The sequence below is a fragment of the Pempheris klunzingeri genome, chromosome 1 (assembly GCF_042242105.1).
Source record: "Pempheris klunzingeri isolate RE-2024b chromosome 1, fPemKlu1.hap1, whole genome shotgun sequence".
NCBI classification, from domain to species: domain Eukaryota; kingdom Metazoa; phylum Chordata; class Actinopteri; order Acropomatiformes; family Pempheridae; genus Pempheris; species Pempheris klunzingeri.
In genome coordinates, this window is record NC_092012.1 from 20,059,363 (window position 1) to 20,080,154 (window position 20,792).

The 20,792-nt window shown below is 41.1% G+C and overlaps 1 protein-coding gene across 2 annotated transcripts; it reads left to right on the top strand.

Annotated features, from left to right (window-relative positions):
• Positions 1-4,805: 4,805 nt before the first annotated feature.
• On the top strand, positions 4,806-11,768 carry kcnk2a (potassium channel, subfamily K, member 2a). 2 transcript variants are annotated; one of them, XM_070832992.1, is made up of 8 exons: positions 4,806-4,926; positions 5,110-5,209; positions 5,756-5,846; positions 6,340-6,457; positions 7,051-7,211; positions 8,885-9,089; positions 9,186-9,325; positions 11,430-11,768. In XM_070832992.1, coding segments are annotated over exons 1-8 (1,155 nt in total). In that variant the 5' UTR covers positions 4,806-4,925. The 2 variants fall into 2 exon arrangements, with proteins under 2 accessions (XP_070689093.1, XP_070689094.1); XM_070832993.1 differs by having other exon boundaries at positions 4,806-4,907; positions 5,097-5,209.
• Positions 11,769-20,792: the final 9,024 nt, after the last annotated feature.

A 20,792-nucleotide genomic window follows, 5' to 3' on the forward strand; every position in this document is an offset into this window, starting at 1 on the left:
ATTATACCTGCACACACACACACACACCACATACACTAAACTACATGTGCATGTTAGTAAGCATGCACCCTACAGTGACACGGCAGCACCCACACACTCAGTCAGACACACACGCACAGTATCTATCTTTAGCTATAAATAGGCGTGTAATTAATGTTTAGATGTTGGAGTCATGAGGTGGAAACATGAACATTTAAACTGCTATTAAGTTCTCATCAAGGGCAGAGAGACGAACGGAGAGAGAGGGAGGGATGGAAAAAAAGAAAGAGAGCAAGACCAGTGTAGCATGAGAGATGGATGATGCCAGATCATGCTCATTATTGACTGCGAAATCATAATAACTTTTTGTTATCAGTCAATCTTAAAATTTGACAGATGAGCCCAGAAAGCAGAAAATACTGTAGTTAGAAAACAAACACAAACACGTTGTTCTACTATTGAACACTGTATACTCCCAATCAATCTTACCTCTACACTCCCTGGGCTTCAATTAGTCTGTGATCAGCAGGCTGTGATTCATCCATTTAATTGTTTCAATTTGGTCTCAATCAGAGGGTGCTTTATTACCTGCAGATTCTCCTACAGATGTGTTGAAACTTGGCACAGTAAACTCTGTAAGATTTGTGTAACATGACGTGCCAATTTCTGCACCTCGGTGGGTTTAGACACCTGACACAACACAAACAACCATGTATGTGTGACACTAAGTAACGTCTGAGCTGAACCCCTTCGCTGTATTAACTGAATGGTTGACAGACTAAATAATTCCCTCAGTCACATTTTTGGCTCTTTCTACCACCAAAACACAGCCACACTCCCATGTGATTTTTCTTTATCCTCCTCTGTTTAGAACAGATTCAGATTTTTCCAGAAAAAACCCATAAAATAAGAAGTTTGGATTGAAATTGTAACCATGGCAATAAAGGTTCATATCCTGGAGCAAATATGACGTGGTTGATTGCAGGGAATGAGTCTGATAATAAAACAGCTTTGTGTTCTCTCAGTGAGTCCACAGTACCTATACTGGTCAAACATTTAGAGAGCATTTCGATTGCATAAGTTCCACGCTACAGTATAAACACACTGACCCTACTGTGGGTTGTTTTCTTCTCCAGTCTCCATCTAACACACATCGAATGATACATAATTACTTACCAGGCTTACAATAACCCCATACTGGCCTAAACATGATGAGGAAAAACAAGTGATCAACCCTTACGTATAGCAGGGAGAATCTCAGCCTACATCCATCCATCCAGCAACATCTTCCAAACAGTGGATTTGTGCTCTAGGGCAGTGTTTACCCTCCAAAAGGTCACACGATTAATCTCTGAGGGTGTGACATGATTAATGGAAGACAAAAGAGGTCCGCTATACACCAATATGTGTTTTTTTGGGTGGGACACTTCTGCAAAAAAAACTGGACGGTTTTGCCTCCAACAAGATGAAATAATCTTTTGTTGTTTTGAAAGTACAATGACTCTTTGGTGGAGCTGTTCTCACCTTATTCAACACATGGGACTGGTGACAAGGGTCAAGTAGACACTGACAGTGTATGAGAAAAAGGTTTAGGACGGTCTAACCTGTCAATTATAGCGGAACCACCTCTCTGTAAAATACTGAGAAAAAACTGTATTACTGCCCTCCTCTTTGCCTGTTTCTCTCTTTCTTGCACTAAGTTTGCATCTTTTATTGCGTCGTCTGTTCTTTCCCTGTCCATCTTCATGTTTTTCTCTCCAGTGATTCTTCTCTCATATCTGCCTGAAATCCAGCTGCTCTACACCAAGAAGTTTTAAGTCCTTTAGACGTACTCCAAAAAAAAATCACACAACACATAAACACTTACACTGACATCATATTGCAGGTGCATGTGGGATGACATGGAGGGAGTGGGGGGGTGCGGGGGGTGCGGGGGGTAGACCTATGGCCACATGGTCACTTTAATAGTCGACCACTTTAAGTCTGGTGGAAAAAACTTGTTGTAAAATCACTACATGGTCTATTCAAACGGGCACCTCGCCTGGCTCTGTGGACTTTGGGAACCACCTCCCTGCGTCCTGCACCCCCACCCCTCCCATCCCCTCCTTTCTACACCCCTCTCCTCCTCCTTCCTCTGTGTTATCCCACCGCTGTACCGGTGCGCTCAAAAGCGGGAGCGCAGGCGGAGCGCGGTGGAGTGGATGCTGGAGAGCCGCAGGGGGAGAAAGAGAGAGACAGCTCAGAGAAAGGCTCTCAGCAGTGACATGTGGATGCAGTAAAACAGATCTTGCCAGCGCAGCATCAGCGTCCGATCAGTGCTAAAAGTAGAGGAGAGGAGCAAGAAGAAACACGGAGCGCCTGTTCGTCCCCCCGCTTCAGCACCGCAGGGAGGACACACGCAGGGGAGGAAAGATTCCCCTAAACGCAGTGAGAGCGTCGGATGAGGAGAAGAGGAGAGCGGAGGGCATCGGATAGGCAACAACAAGAAGTGAGTGCCCACAGAGAGCTGAAACTTATTGACAAGTTTCAGAAACCCACTGCTCACTCCAGTGCCTGCATTGTTTTTTTTTTAATCTATAAGCTATTTGTAATAGAATATTCAAAATACATATTTCAGTAAAAATAATGCAGTCATGAAGCTCATGCAAGTTGTTGCACTTGTTTTATTTCTGCACCAAGTGCTAGAGGAGAGATGGAGCACTGATGGTGTGATCTTTGACTCCAGCAGCTCTGAATCCTGCACACAGCACGTTTGTTCTGATCCATTAAATATTCACTCAGCTAAAATATTTCAACTTGTCAGACAACCAAGGCATGTTTCTCAGAAACAGACAAAACATCTGGAGTTCCAGCTGTTACACTCATTCACACTTATTCTGTTATTCTGATGTCTCAAATGATTGCAATTATAACAATACTGTCTTGTGCCATGAAACTCTGTGTGAGTGAACAGTGAAGGAGCTGCCGTGCTTCCAAGGTGACCCCCTGAAATATTATTCCACTTTCAAGTCACCAGCACATGCTGTATATGTTTTGGTCAAACCCTTGCGTGGATGGTAATCAACTTGAGTGCTTCTGACCTTTTTTTCTTTCTCATCATAAAAGGAGTTTATAGGATTTAGTATAGAAAAAGAAAAAAATCGGAATCTTTTAAAGAATAAAAGCATAATCAATGTTTTTTGTAATTTATCTCAGTGCAATTGTGTCACCTGTGACCTTGTCATACAGCAACTGGAGTATGTTGTGTACTACAACACAGAGGTTTATTATGTAATGTAGTTTATTTTATTTTCATTAAAATCACAATTAAGTTCAATTGTTATGCTCTCTGTTGATAAAATGTTCCTTGGGCTGTAACAGTGAGCGTTTTCCGTGGAAACTTCCCTCTCTGCTGTCTGAGTGATCCTGAGCAGACTCCACCTCCTGACCCTCCCAACCCCCCCTCCCCTGCTCTACTCATCCCCCTCTCTAGACACATGGACACACACTCATGCTCGGGCTGGGCAATAGACAGTGGTGGGGCCCTTAGAGCCCCCCCTACCAGATTTAAATGTAATGCTTGTCATCATTATTAAATGATGCACAATAAACAAGCAGCTTAGCTCACTCAGTAGTTGTTGTCTGTGGCAAAACTAATATTTTCAGCTCTGTAATAACTGTCATTAGCCCGTTTTCATGCTTTATTTGATAGTAGACAGTCGACAGGGGACAGAGAGAAGGGATGGCACAAAGGGTCTGCACCCTAACCCTACCAGCTGAGGTGCATATGTGCATATGTGCATTTCCCTCTGATTGTTGTGCACCTCATTGACAGTCAGGCGTAATACTGCATGAACAAAGACCTTCCATATTAGTTAACGAACATGCTCACAGTTGACTGTCAGCTACCAGAGCACTATTTGGATGATACCACCAACTTAACTACTGCGACAGAGCAAAGGGGATGTAATGCTGTGTTATATCAAGTACTGCAGTTGTACCTGACAATGTTTTCCTTTACATTAATGTCATGTCTTTCATTACGTCTGCTATTATTTATGGCTTAAAAGATGGCCTAATGCAAATGTAATGGTATTGCACATCTATAAAGTACACCTCATATGACAGTATATTGTCCAGCCCGGATACACGTTCTCCTTCTCTCTCCTCTCCATACTCACAGTAACTCATTTTAATTCAACAAGCTTTATTGGCAAGAGTGTGTATTATTAAGAACATAAAAGTGAGTCAAAGGTCAAGAGAATCAAGTGGAAGCTGATAGTGCTGCTGTCTCAACTAAAATCTCTCTCTTTCCTTCTCTTTGACTGCACAGAAATCACATCTGAAGAACAGATGCAAAACTGAGTTATTAGTCTAACTTTCTCTGTTTATAACACCTGCCATATTTTGGACACCCCACCTGGTATACAGCCGTGTCACGATTCAGCAGAAATGACAGCACTCCTCTTACACCCTCACACACCTGCTTAAAGGGAATATAAACATGAAAGCAGTTCACTGGCAGCCATCCCCTTACAGTGAAGATGCCCGTGCCCTCCCTCTCGCTCCTCTCGCTTACAGCATACTTTTTATTCTCAACTACTTGCTGTATCTTATAAAAGCACACACACACATTAGACGTTGCATATACACTGCAGCATGAATGGGAGAAAATTCCTGAGGATGTGCTTGCTTCATGTTTTCACTGGTGTTAGGATTCAAAGGCCTTGTTGATGGTTTATTTATAAGGACTTTTAAAAGGGAGCAGAGTGAAGGGACAGGGATGGGGGGAAAAATATTGGGGAAAAAATCTCAACATCGTTTTCTCATTTCCCCTGACAGTGGCTGCTCCAGACTTATTGGACCCTAAATCCGCCACTCACAACACCAAGCCCCGCCTCTCCTTCTCCACAAAGCCAATCACACTGACTCCCCGGGAGGAGAGTGAGGTGAGAGAAAAAAGAGACAGTCCAGCTTTTTTTACTTTTTTATTAAAAATTTTTTTTCATTTTTTCCACAAGATGCTTATTCTACAGTAGGGATAAAACACTCGCCTAAAATGTCCTTTTGGCATTATTATGGGTTATTTCAAGAGACCTGTATCTATGTGGGTTGATTGATCAGTTGAAGTGTTGTAGGTGGTTGCCACAGTGATGAAATGGAAGACGGTGACAGCCATCTTTCTTTTGGTGGTTCTGTATCTGGTTATGGGAGCAGCAGTCTTCAGATCCCTGGAGCAGCCTCATGAAAGGTAGGCAAGTTAAAAATATGTCTAATTGTCTGTCTGCCAAAAATGTTAGTCCTTGTGCTGCAGGATATTATTGCATTCTTCAACACTGTTGATCATAGAGTATGAATACTACATAGACTGAAAGACTACACAGGGCTGTGTTGGGTCAAAGTTATAACTTGAAGGAAGTGGCTATGTTTTTGCAACTGGTAATAAATAACCTGATTGCATCACTATGACATGTGGAGTTCCACAGAGTTCAATAATTGGGCCTCTAATTTAATCTTCATATGCTTTAGGTCAAAATCATGCATGAAAACACAAACTTCTTGCCTCATCTGCAAAGACATAATCCAGAGTTACTCAGCTCTTTCATCAAATTCCTCAAATACACTCACTACATCAATTCTGCAACAAGTAAATAACCGGATGCAACTAAGTTTTCAACAGTTAAATAATGACATGACTGAGAATAAGTAATTTCATTGAAGAGGAGCGTGTAGATGTGGAAATGTGGAGACAAATATTTCTCAGCCTCACTTCCTCTCTCTCCTTCCTCTCTCTTAGTGCACAGCGCTTGGCCATCCTGTCCCAGAAGCTGGAGTTCCTGTCCAGACACTCCTGTGTCAACCAGAGCCAGCTGGAGGAACTGGTTAAGGTTAAACTTACCTCACATGAAAAAAGTAGATTAGTTGTGTATATGTTGTACAGAGTTGTATTTCAGCTCAGCTGCAGTGGTTTCAGCACCATGGACAGCTTCTAGAGCTTCACAGGAGGAGAAGGAGGAAACGTTAAGCCTCAGAGAGTTTATTTCTGGTTTTGTTAGTCCAGTCCTGCTTCCAATTCTAAACTATTAAACCCTTCAGGGGCTCTTACATTCACCTTAATGTAGCTTACCCACAGTCATTTCAAGTCTTCCATCTTTAATTCATTAGACAGTAAAGCACACAAACACACATTTCTGCCTGCACTGCTGCCAGAAACACATACTGTAGCTCAGGAGCACCTGCTGAAACTGTTTCATGATAACATTATTTAAAGGCAGCAAGAAAGCAACACAAAATATGTGTTCAAGTTTGAAACGGTTACTATTTGATAGCTGTTGATCTGAAACACAAATCTCTCTCTCCCTCTCTCTCTCTCCCCTCCAGCAAGTTGTGTCTGCGATCCGTTCAGGAGTGAACCCTGCAGGGACTCTGACCAACCACAGCAGCCTGTGGGACCTAAGCTCCGCCTTCTTCTTTGCTGGGACTGTCATCACAACCATCGGTAGGACACACAACCTGAAGGTCGCTGGTTCGGTCCCTGGCTCTTATGAGTCAGCATGTCGAAGTGTCCTTGGACAAGACACTGAACCCCAACTTGGTCCTGAAGCAGCTTCAGTGTGTGAAAGAATAGTCTCCTCCAACTTAGATTCCTCCTGAATGAATGATGTGTGAATGGGTGAATGAGGATGTCATGTAAAAGCGCTTTGAGTAGTCGAAATGACTAGAAAGCGTCTATACAAATACAGACCATTTACATTTACCATTTACACACACACACACACACACACAACATTCAGTCTGATTAAAGAACTAGTACACGTAGTAGATTTTAGATGTGTCACCCTTCATATGTATTAAGTCATGAATGGAGTAAGTGAATGCAATATGAATGCATGTGAAGAAAGCTGTTATGGTCACTTAAGTAACTTGATCTCCTGCTGTCACAAGTGGAGGTGTTACTCACTGATTGTATATCCGGTCACTGCATATGATTAGACTGGGTCTGAGGGCTGTCTCCGTAGCCATTCAGTTAGTAGACATGTTGTGACATGGTGTGATCTCTCTCAGTCTCTTTTCTTTCTGTGCTCTCTGCAGGTTTTGGGAACATCTCTCCCCACACAGAAGGTGGAAGGATCTTCTGCATCGTCTATGCGTTGCTAGGGATACCTCTGTTCGGCTTCCTTTTGGCTGGTGTAGGAGATCAGCTCGGCACCATATTCGGCAAGGGCATTGCCAGAGTGGAGAAAATGTTTGTGGTGAGTCTGGAGGAACATACACAAACACACTGACATTGTTTCAGGCAATTGTTTGGACGCAGTTATAGTCTGCAGACGACAAGTCAGTATAGGCTACCCTGAATAATTTACATTAAACCAACTCTCAACAATATCCTCACCCACACCAGCTCTTAAATATAAAATTAACAAAGGCTGGCATCTAATTTAACTACCATGCTATGCTCTGATTTAACCAAAGCATGCGGTGAGAGTGGGTGAGACGGTTTAAAGCCTATATCATAGTACATGTAATTATTGTTAATCATTGTTATTATTTTTAGACTCTGAACCTCAGAGATCTCCTTGTTTGAAGCCTCTATTAAAATGACCTCGTTGTGCCATTGTTTCATACATTTTACTGTTGCTTTTAGCGTGAGTCGCCCCAGTGGGAATTAAACCCTGTTGATGAAGTTTTCAGGAACAAAGTCAGCTTGGTTTTTAACTCTTTGTGTCATTAATCTTTGGCATTCGTGGCCTTTAAAACAAAAAAATCAGATTCTCTGCAGGCTAAGCTGCTTTTTTCCAAAGTAAAAATGAACATTGTAAATTCAGCCCAGACCTTACACGTGTGCTACAGTATTTCTGTGTAAATGTTCCACAAGCCTGCACACTTCAGATGTAACGTGAACAAAACCTATGACCTGAATTTACACTTGGCTGAGTGCTGATAACTGATGATACTGAATCCAACTCTGTCAATAAGGGCTTGATTTAAACTTTAAACTGCGAATGATTGTCATCTTAGATTAAAAGCTGACTTTAAATGTAAAGCTCCAGTAGGTCGATCTTTCAGCAGCTGACTCCAGAACTCCAACTAGTATATAGAGTATTGGCGGTTTATAAAGTCAGCATTAACATACTGTAATGAGCCTTCACGTCAAAAAAAGGAAACAAACCTTTTTGTTCAAGTTATCAGATTTTAAGTTGCCTGTTTGAATAATTTGCTTTCCAGTCTTGAATGAAATGAGGAGCAGTCTGAATGTGTAACTTGAATGATTTGCTCCCTCTGCTGCTCTCAGTGCACCCGAGGGACTCCGTAATGAATATTATGATTAACGCTGGTCACAGAGGACAAAAGTTCATTGTGTGCGTGTGTGATTGTGTGTGTGTTTGTCAAAGCCTCATTGCTCTGTGCCCAGATTGTGTGAGAATGCAGCATTATTCCCAGTGAATACTGTGAAGGTCTTTTCTACTGCACCCAGAGGACCAGTTTATGGAACTGGTTACAACGTCTGGCTGTTTCACCATTTCACTTCAAAGATAATTAACAATGTATCTGTAATTTATCTGGTTGAGACTGAAATATCTCTACAACTATCGGATGTATTTTAATAAAACAGACAGTCATGTTCCCTAGAGGACGAATCCTACTGATCCTGTTGAGACACCATGACAGTAATATTTCGTTTGAAGTGATATGTCTCAACAAACATGGTGCACATATTAAAATCCAATTTAGGATTATGTGTAATATTTGTTGTGACCCTCTGACTAAATGTCACTTCATCCAGTACTTTGATTTAGGGCCAGAGCTGTTTGCAGTGATCACAAACAGACCAAACGGATCAGACCTCCAGAGGCTATAAAGTTGCCCAGTTGAATTCCACTGTCATAATGCTCATTTTCCCTGCCTCTCTGTTTCTCTCCCTCAGCACTGGGACATCAGTCAGACAAAGATCCGCGTCATCTCCACCCTGCTGTTTGTGCTGTTTGGCTGCCTGCTGTTTGTGGCGCTCCCAGCAGCCATCTTTAAACACATCGAGGGCTGGTCTGCGCTGGAGTCCCTCTACTTTGTGGTCATCACCCTGACTACCATAGGATTTGGAGATTTTGTGGCAGGTACGAAAAAGCAAGCCGGTGCAGTCTGTCTGCATCATGCCTGTGTGTATCAATAGGTGGACTTCTTTTGGATTGGATATTACAGTCAGTGTCTCTGTGTGTCTCTGTGTCTAGGTGGCTCAGAAATAGAGTACTTAGATTACTATAAACCAGTTGTATGGTTCTGGATTCTGGTGGGACTAGCCTACTTTGCTGCCATCCTCAGCATGATAGGAGACTGGCTCAGAGTCATCTCCAAGAGGACAAAAGAAGAGGTATGAGACTGCTGGTTTCATTTACTCCTTCATTCACTGGCTCTGATTTCTTTTGCAGCATCTTCTTTTCACTTTGTTCTTTTTCTCTCTTCAATCCTGTTTATCTGGTAATACAGATGTTTTGTGTCTCTGTCTCTTTCCATCCGTCACTCTTTCAGCACAGGGACACGCAGGTTATTCCTGCTGCTCAGCTACAGTGCCATATCCCCACCTCAACTTTTGCCCTCTGCTTAACTTGATTTTAATGATAAGGCTGTTTTCTAATCCAATCAGCTGTCTGCTATCCAAACACATGGACACAGTTGTAGGCCATTACTTTGAGCATCTCCAGAGAGAGAGAGAGAGAGAGAGAGAGAGGTCATTTGGACAAGTGTGGTGATGTCCTGATCAGAAAATGAATCTACAAATACAACACAGGTTATGCTAATTAAATGAGTTTTCACAGGAGCTCTTGATTGAAAAACCTCAAGATTTCCCTCCAGAAAGATTTAGATGAAAGGTCGTACATATTAGCCAATCCTTCACTAACAAACAGATTCTCGTGTAAGAGTTTTCAGAGAACAGGTCTTGAGTCTTTGACAAGAACATGAAGACATGATGACATAACATGCTGTACCCATTAGTCGAACATAATTAGAAGAATGATACAGGTGGACAGCCGCAACTGTTAAGTGATGATGCATGATGCAGTGTGTGTGTGTGTATGTGTGTGTGTGTGTGTGTGTGCATTCACTGATGCTCCCCATGGGCTCTCATGCTGAAGTCCTGCTGTGACACTGAAAAATCTTACTGGCCTGTGAATGTGTTAAAATAATCAGGTGCTGTGATATAGTAGTATTGCTTGCAGTATTTGAGGTTTTTTTTCCGCCCACAAGTCACTGATACCAAAATGGCCCAAAGACTCCAGAAGCACTCCAGAAGACTTGGCTGGATTTATTAATAGTCCTGTCCTGTCATAATACTGTGCATGTAACATTTGTAAAAAGAAGTACAGGAGAGAACATAGAATTTGTTCCAAAGGTTTCTTGTACTTGGAAATGTTACTTTTGCTGTCAGAGGCAAAAACATAGTGATATGAGCGACCTCGTGGTTTTACCGTCTGATGCACAGACCTGTCCCTACAGTACTAAACTTAGACTTTTCTTTATTTGATCCCCCATGGGGGGAAATTCCCGGTGTTTTGCTCCATTTTTGTTAAAGCATTTTATGGCCTCATGGCGCAGCAGGTACACTGAGGAAGGTCTCTGTGGTGTAGCAGAGCAGAACTCTACTCATATGAGATTCAGGGGTTTTCTGTAGACAGACAGTGAGGTGTAAAAAATCGTGTAAATTGAGTTGTGCAGACAGTAATGCAATGGTTGTGCTTCCCTAAATTGATTTTTTTCAGAAATTGATCTGAAAATTAGACTCAGCGTGACAGCACAATCAGTTCTTGGTGAATATTATTCTTATCTACATCATGCTGTGGTCCATCAGATATATATGTGTTATTGCTATTTAGCTATTTCAAGGTGTACCCAGCTGTGTGTGTGTGTCATATTTTCCGTGGCTGATTAATACTCTTTTTTTAATTCTGTGTGGACAGAGATACAATGCAATTAATTTCACAAGGCTAAACAGAAAACACACAGGTGTGTCTATACATACTGACTGCCTCATAATGTTATATTTATGGTGCTAGACCACTAAAGGACCATGCCGTGGATTGTTATGTTATAGACATTATCAGCTCGAGAGAAAAAATCAGCACATCATAAAAGGGATTGTCAGAGGTTCTTGAATGCACAAACAATTTTTCATTTTTCATTTTCATATTGTACTGAACTGAATGGAAACCTGTAAAATGTTGTGCTGTAATGCACAGTGCTGCGGACCATTGCTGTTAATAGTTTTCCCAATACAAACAAAACCACTGAGAAGGTCCTTTTAAAGGTTATTTCTAAGTGCCATTCCACATGTTCTCTTATACTCAATTTTTTGCTCCTCTTTATTTCTCTCTATTTCATTTCTTATTTTAGCCATTTAACTGACACTGTCATGTCAAGGTTCACCCATGTGTATCCATCCATACTATCTACTTACTTCCCTTTCTCTCCCCATGCAGGTTGGAGAGATCCGAGCTCATGCTGCAGAGTGGACAGCTAACGTTTCAGCAGAGTTCAAAGAAACACGACGACGTGTTAGCGTCGAGATCTACGATAAGTTCCAACGTGCCGCCTCAATTAAACGTAAACTGTCCTCTGAGCTCGGATTCAGCCCTGCACCTGAGCTCACGCTGCCCAAGAGGGCCGTGTCGGTCAACTTCAACGATGAACGGGACAAGAACGAGAGGGAGGCCGGGCTGCAGGGCCTGACAACACCGCTGGCTAGAAATGGCGGTTTGTTCATGAACGGTTTGGACCCAGAGAGAGGAGATATCTCAGTCATTGAACACCTCCAGTAAAAAGAGGACGGCCAACACCTTTCAAGATGTTCCCGAGGTCTTTTCATTTGTCATCATTGGAGGCATCAGTGCTGAGAGCAGACACTGTTTTTTATTGGCAAATCAAGTAATAATGAGCATGTGGTACTTTGTGACGCTGGCAGGGACATCTGCAGCCCTCTACGAAGATGTAAAGTGTCTGTCACCCAAACCTCTTTAAGATCTTGGAATTGGAGAGGACAATAACTGTACTTTTCCAGCATACCGCACACAGAAAATTTGAATATTTTTGGACCCAATATCTAAAAGTCAGAAGAATGTCCATGATGCCTGTCTGTCTGTGTTTGCAGCACGCATAGATTTTACAAACCAACAATTTAGGATACGTTTTTATGCAGTTTTACAACTCACAGACTATTTTTTATTGGACAGTTGATAGTATAAAGGCAGAATGGAAGCATGGACAGAGAGGAGGGGGGTTACGATGGGACATGATGCTATCAGAGCTTTAAAAGATACAGAGGATGATGTGTGAGCTACAAAGATGGAGGACTGATGGCAGAGGCAGATTATGTGCTGTGTGACTGCAGAATGTGAAGATGCTGGGATATGATGCTTACATACACATTTTATATGTTATAGACATTAGGGGGAAGAAATCACACAAAAAACACGGGGAAATGTTCAGAAACTTACAGTATGTTTTCAGGATGTGCAGTTTAAGCTTTTTGCAATTGGAATCTAAAGCTATTTGCTGGCTAGCAGCCTGAGTAAATGAGGTTACTGGGTAGGAATGACTTATGATTTGCCTGTTATGGTTGGATCATGGCTGGATCACAAACCACTGTAGTACTTTTAAGTAGTACTCATATATATTTTTTTGGCATATTTTAGCGCTGAACTTTGTACGACATGTAGTGTAGGTAAATCATTTACTTTACTTGCTGTTGGTATTAACAGCAAGTATAACCATTTACTTTTCACAGTGGTTTCACATTATAAATTCTTTCCCACCATTTAACAGACTTTTGTGTAACTAACGTCTCAAGCTTGCCTTTAAAGTTGAGGGTGTGTAGCCGCTGATCGGGACCAATGTTGAAGAGTTTGATCGCTGTGGTTGCAGCAGTAGTGATTCTTTACTCTTTAGTTCTCTTTATAATGTTGTTATCTCAACATTTCGCTTAAATGATTTGATGATTTTTGCCACTAACTCTGATTCTAGATGTAGATTTCAAGGAAATGAAAGTACCAGATGGTTCTATGAGGAGATTTGTCAAACCATTGCTGTGCCTTAATCTCTTTACTTTGCCAAACCAAGGCCAAACACAGCACACTAAGGGGTGGACAACTGATTTAACAAGTGTTCGTACTTATTTATGTTATCATTTACAAATTTGTTTATTTCAACTGAGGAAAATTAGGTGTTTCACAAGCCCAATGCTGCTCCAACAAAACCTAATCAGTTGTTCACTCCTGATGCTCTACTGGCCTGGATCCACATGTGGCCATTTTCATCCAATACTTTCTGTTTTCTATCATAATACAATTTGTGTGGCCTAGTGAATTAAGTAGGTTGACTGTTGTAGACTTGACTGTTCACATGTTCTGGAAACTGTAGCAGTCACATATGAATGATGCAGTGCTGCTTTGAGCCAATTAGTCACAGCCATTGACCACTGAAATGTTCATTTATGTGAACATTTCAATCATTTATGAGAATCAAATTGGATATATTGCAGTACTGCTATTCCAGCATCTCCATTTCCTCTGTGCTGACCATCCTAAAGCTGTTACAATTCACAGTGAACTGCATTTCTGACTGGTGCTACCAAATGTGCACAAATGTGCAAGCATTTCATGAATGACGTGGAATTGTACCTGATCTATATCTGCCAGCTGCCATACCTGCGGTGTCCTGGAGAACACCGTGTCTCTAATTTCTCTCTATTATCAGTGTACTGTGTATGACCTCAAGGATTAGAGTGGAAAAATCAAGTTGTATTTTGTTTACATTGTCGACGTATGATGGTTTGATTGGACGATCCACAGATTTGCACACTGACAGATCATGAAAGTTTTACATGTTGCAGTTCAAGATTAGATTAGGTGTTAATGCCCCGCTTTGGCACACACACACACCTACACACACACAATGAGGGTTTTCTTCCACGTGTGTTCGCCTGCCATTGAAAATGCACTTTGATTTAACAGCCTTTGAACATAACACCATGCTCTAGCTCCCCGAGCTAACCAGTCCATCCAATCACAAGGCTGCCAATTTATTGTTATGTGGCATCAATGACAACTATGCGGTTTAACACTCAAACTTTTCTCTTTAACAATCCAAGCAAGAGAATTAAACCCTTAGATTATTACCCACATACACAAGGAGTATGAGACCATTTGAATTCTGATGGCTAGATTCTGTTACAAACTTTATTCATGAACAAACTGATGATTAATCTGGTGAATGTAATGACAAGGGAAAGTAGACATGAGTACAGTGCAGCTTTAAGGTTGACATGGTATCAGTGATGTAATGACAACAGCAAGTGAGTGAAAATAACTTTCTGCTGGTACAGTTCAATTATATGATCGTTTCCTGGATTTTTGCTGATTTCTATCTGAAAGAAATTATTCTTTTAATTCAAGTCTTGACGAGTCTTTCAGGAGCCCATTAAACATCCTAATTGAACTAATAGAAAGTTGGAATATAGATATAGACTGTATGGTTCAGTACTAACACTGAATGGAAAGAGTTGTGTCATTACACTGTGTGGTGGCTGGTTAGTCTGCCTTTGCCTTCTCTCTTTGTTAACAAACATGACGTTGTTACACAATCACTTTATTTAGCTGTGCTAAAATGAAACTAATTCTAAGACTTTTTCATTTTGTGCTAACATGCTAGATACAGTATGTTCATGCTTTTTTTAACGGCAATCACGAAAACTGTATTTTTCTAAACTGTATGTTTGTTCTTGTAGAGTGTTTCTATGCCAATGAGTGAGTCTTGGAGAACACATTGTAATAATAATAATAATGTCTGTAGAGCCTATCTAAACACAATGTAACAAAGATTTTTTGTACATCACATGACTTGAAAATATACCAGATTTCAATTGTTGCTCTGTTTGCTGTGTTTTTTCAATGTGCTCACACTTTGATTGGGAGTTGGTTCTGTGTACTGCGAAGAAGAATATGCGTTACATGATCTGTTGATTTGTTACAGTAACGTTCCCAAACAACAAGTGAGGATAGATCATCCATCCATCCATCCATTTTCTATACCGCTTATCCGTCAGGGTCGCGGGGGAAGCTGGAGCCTATCCCAGCTGACTTCGGACGAGAGGCGGGGTACACCCTGGACTGGTCGCCAGCCAATCGCAGGGCCACATACAGAGATAGAGACAGACAGACAACCTTTCACTCTCACACTCACACCTACGGGCAATTTAGAGTTACCAATTAACCTAATGTGCATGTCTTTGGATTGTGGGAGGAAGCCGGAGTACCCGGAGAGAATCCACGCTAGCAAGCCCAACATGCAAACATGCAAACTCCACACAGACAGACCCCGGGGTCAATCCGGGATTTGAACCCGGGACCTTCTTGCCAAAAATGTTTTAACTCAATAGTTGTTGAATTACATTATACTTGATTAGAAGAGAGTTTACTTGGTTCAGATTTTATTCTGACATTTGGGAAAAAAATGAAAGAGTAACTTACAATAACACCAGGCTGAAAAGAAGGTTTACTACCCAGTCCGGTTTCAATTTCAAGTTTTAATGTGTTGTATCTCTGACCCCATCCAATATTCCCAGTAAGTGTGGCCAGAGGTGTTCTCTGTTGCAACCACGCCAAACAGTGATGTCACGGTGTACCGACACACCCTGGAGTGCACTTCTACATCACTGCAGCAAAGTCAGATTTTAAACCACTGGAGGTAAAGAAAAAAAGATTTTCAGCTGCTGTCAGGTTGCTCTTAGAGGCGTGAGGTGAAGATAGAGGTCAGGTGAATGCCAGTGTTGAAAAACCACTGGAGTTTAGTTTAGTTTGGTAGTATGGCTGCTGATTTGGCCTGCTTATCAACAAGTCAACAGTCTGAGCTGCAGTCTCTGATACACGTCACGCTGGCGATTAAGATACTTAAAAACCAATTAGTTCCCACATGCTGCAATTTGACTCCTTCTTGGAGGCATAACTCAGTCAAATCTGAATAGAAAGACAAGGTGCGTATATTTTTTAGATCCATAACCGGCTTGGAAATAAGAAAAAAAAATCACTCCTTGTAACTCCAGAACTGAAAATCATCACAATTTAAACTTTTCACTGGTGTCAAAGTATTCAGTGATAGTTGTCTGTTTAGCCATGGGTACATTACAAACAGGAAGTGCTAATAGCTAATTTAGCATTATTTAATAATGCAAATTGGCTAAAATATAAAGAAATTTAGGCAAAAAAACAGCTCTCACTGACATCATGGCAACATCATACTTAAGTTAGACTTGAAAACATCTGATTTTGGATGATGAAACCTTTTGCAGGTGTGTTTTGGGTGAACAGCTGTTCAGTACAACATCCATGTGCATATGACCACACTAAAGAGAGCATGATTTACCTGTTAAAGGCCCTGAAAACGTCTTTTCTCAGTTCGCTTCCAACTGTGAGCGATGCATGAAAGATTCTTTTTGTTCTCTGTGCTGTGGTTTGAGGGCTCAGCTGGAAAAGGGTGATGTTGAATAAAATCTCATGACAGTTGGAGGGTTGTTTAGTCGCTGTCAATCAAATCTGATCGAACAGATAAATTTTTTTAAATTTGTAAGTCTAAATTATAACTTTGTATATTTTTTATTTGAAGTTGTAGGGAGATACCTTTAATCCAGCTTCAAAGTTTCACTCAGCCATGTGATGAGCAGCTAATTCTCACCACTGCCAGACATAACTTTGCTTTATTGAATGTTTGGAAGAACATTAATCAGTATCTCCTCCCACTCAGTTCACAGCCGCTGAACCACTGAGTAATTATTGGTGTTTAAACTTCCTGGATGATAGAGTGGCCTGATGAGTGTGACTGGCCTGTGGCAGCAGGTCTTATGGTGCGTGAGGTAAAGTTATCAAAGCAGGAAGTACAGACCAGAATCAACAGCACAGTCAGACAGATACAGCACACTGGCTCATGATATTTTCTCCACTGTAATCATCTAGCCAGCCAAGGTTGAGAGAACAGGGAGCGATGTAGGGACCACGGGGCACGTTACGGTTTTATTAAAATCAATTCTACAAGAGAAAACTGGTTGTTGGTAAAGTTACTTATCGCCTCCCCTCCACTCAAAAATGTTTTCTTACTCCACTTTTTTGAGCTTCTCTGTGCACCATGGTAATGGCTTATTTGCTCTCTTGGGGCCAGTTACATGAGAATATCAAACCCGAGCTCATGTCTCTCTGGTGAAATGGCCACAACCAGCAGCTGGTTACTTTAGGTTTTCTGGTGTTACGGGGGGCTTATGTGCAGGACTATTTCTTGGTCTTGTCATCAGATACACATATCCTCACGTATCATAAGCGAAGTTTTCTTTTGATGGAATGAATAAATGACTGCTCACTAACATGTTACATGTTAGTGAGCAGGTGGGGAGATTTCATTCAACTATAACCAACTAGCTGTTTCCCACCTTTTCCTGTTTCACCTGCTAAGCTAAGCAACCGCAGGTTGTAGCCGTATTTCCCTTACAGACAGTTTTGATCTTCTCATCTAACTCTCTGCAAGAAAGAAGAAAACATGTACATCTCACCTCAGAGGGTGGTGGTTAGAGTCAGACAGAAAGATGTCAAAGTTCAAGACAGGCGCAGAACTCTACATACATGTAGTGAAGAATATCTGCAAAGGTCTGGTCATTTTCTCCATGTGTACTACACTACATGTTTGTTGCCTGTTTCTTAATGTGGGCCACGCCACATTCTCAGCAAGGACAGGACACCTTCACAAAAAAAGTACTGAAAATCAGTAATTACTATTTCCTCTCTAAAAGTGGTGAGGTCATGTCAGTGAGTGATCCACAGTACAAATAAATACGTCTCAGCACCCAAAACCTTAAAATCTCAGCAAATAAAACCAAAGCTATCTGCATGGCTTAAAAAAGAGGTAAATGTGATTTTTCAGCAGTAAAGATCTTCAGTTCTACAGTCTGTGTCTGTGGTTAGTATGTATGTACCAAATCAGCTGATACTTGCAATGTAAATGAATGCGTCTATAACTTCAAATGTCCCTGAAAGCTCACATGCAGCCTCATGCTGCAGAGCGCACTGTTAGTGTGTCAACCATTCTGCCTCCCACTCTTTGACAGTAATTACCCCGAGGGAAGTTAATGTTTCACAACATTGTAACTGCAAAAGTCAGATGTACTGAAGCGTATGTCAGCCTTTATGTGGATTCTATTCTAATGGTTTCTATTTTTAGTTGTGAGCATGAGGAGGTGAGTCTTTGCTAAAAAGGTGCTGTATAAAGCCTGGGGATGCAGAATATTAAAAATAGCTTGTTCATTGTGTGTGTAATTGAATGTTATATCTCCATCCAAGAGGAGGCCGTAGCTTCGGTGTGAAGTCAAGCCAGCGTGGTCAGCTGATCAGGAAGGCTTTTCCTCTCTTTCTCACAATTTGCATTTTCAGTTTAACCATTTATAAACTCTTTTTCAATCTGGCATCCTTTCTTATCTACTGTCTTTTCTCTCCAAGGACTCAGACATGTTGGCAAGTCGCCCCCGACAGCAGCCAGCCAGCCAGCCAGCCAGACAGACAGACAGACAGACAGACAGACAGACAGCACAATCTGAACCACACAATCTTCCACCACTTCAACAGGACATGTGCTTCATTTAACCTGCCACTGACGCCAGGTTGTCACATGCTCACCTAACAAAAACCAAAAAGAACAGAAGTAAACTGATTTTAACGCTGCAGTGATGGCTTGCCGAGCTTCTTTCCAGATTTTGTCGGGCTTGCATGTGATGAATTTGAATGCTTTAAAGCGGCTCTTCACTGAGCCTGTGAAAACACACGTATGACGTTTTCTGTGACACTGGAGGAGCTTTGTCAAATCTGAGAAAATGACTCAAGTGACTTTGCATCAGTTAAGTCAGTTTGGGAGCCACACATTTTTAACAGGAAGTCTGTTACAAACTGGTCGCATTGGTTTGAAATGATTGACCAGGTAGGGCAGAGGGGCTAACGAGAGACAAGTTGCATTGAGGAAAATTGTGGAGCTTAATTCATACTAAAAGTCAGATTATTTGTCTCTTGTGAGTCTTCAGAATTTATGGAACTGCAATAATACATTATTTGAGAGCTTCTATTAAGGCAGATTAAATGATGCTGCAGTGATATAAAAGTAGATAATGCTATAAGACATAAATCTGTCAGTGGGGAAAAGCTGAAAGTTACAGCGCTGCTGTTTCAGTCCATGCCTCATACATTCTTTCTATATAGTATACATATATATATATATATATATATATATATATATATATATATATATATATATATATATATATATATATATATATATATATATATATATATATATATATATATATATATATATATATATATATATATATACACATTCTATATATACACTGTTGCCCATAAAGTTGGAATAATTGTTCAATTCCCCCAATTTTGTTAAAGCCTGAATCCACAGTTTGCAAAGGTTAATTGTGGTTTAAGTTTCACTGTGATATGTTTGGAAGAGTTTGATCAATAAAGTTGAGAAGATATACACTTTATTTATCAAGAATAAATCACATTGTCACAATCATTTCATGAGAAGAGGTAGAAAACATTTTATTCCAACTTTATGGGCAACAGTGTATATACTATATATATATACTTTCTAAAGTATAGTATATTTATAGGTTCTAACAAAAGCTAAAAGCCATTAATAAGAAAAACCTTTCAATCAGGCTACCTGAAGGGTTTTTACACAACTTGGCAGCACAGATTATTCTATTAATAGATGATAATGGACCTAGAAAACTATAGTAACTGATTCATCATTATTACTATCAGTCATTACTGAAGAGTTTGGTTGCACCTTTTTATAATGGATGACTTGAAAGTGGAACTCATGAGGTGCATTGCTCCGTCCGTTTACGTCCTCTCTCCCAATAGAAATGCTCCCTCTTGGTTGTATTTCCACACTGCAGATTACTTACTTTTATCTTTCAAAGTAACTCAAATGCACCACCAACTCTTCTTTTTGTCTCCATCCTGTTCACACAAAGTAAACAACTTCCTGCCAGTGACTCTCCTCTGGCCCTGAGAACGGCTGCTTACACAGTGTTGCCGGGTGAAGAATGGGACAAATCATGCATACAGCAGGGGGATCGACGGTCAGTCAGTCTGTCAGTTTTAAAGACAGAGAGACACACACTCACACACACATACGCAAACACACACTCTCCAGTCTGAGAGCCAGTGATAACATAGCTCAGTGGACCCATCTCCTCATTTCCCGTGTCCTCTTCCAGAGTTGGTTCTGGCACTGCAGCTTCCGCCAAAAACTCCAGCCAGAGACATCAGAGCAGGACAGTATCCGCTCTGAGGTGTGTGACTGTGTCGTCTCCTCGCAGTTCCCATAACCCAGCATGCCCTGCTGCCCCCTCACCCACTGCCGGGCAGGGAGACACCTCTATATGGGTGAATGAACAGACCAGGTGGGTGTAAAATCCTCAGCGATGCTCCAACAGGAGCAGAACTGATGAATATCTTGTGATGTGTCCTCGGTAGGCCTTAGAAAAACAAGAGGTCAAAAGGTCGGCACACATCAATACCTCTAATGCACACATCCATATATCAGAAGAGAAGATTGATGTTATTGATCCAAAGCTGTGTCCCTCAGACACACTGTAAAGGTTCACTCAGAGGAATCCCACTAATCAGTCAGTGACATTTCACATCTGCCACTGCTCCTTTTGTCACACTCAGTGAGCACGAGGACCCTTAATGGTTTAAACTGTGGGATACTGACTGTTCTCATTTAGAAGATGA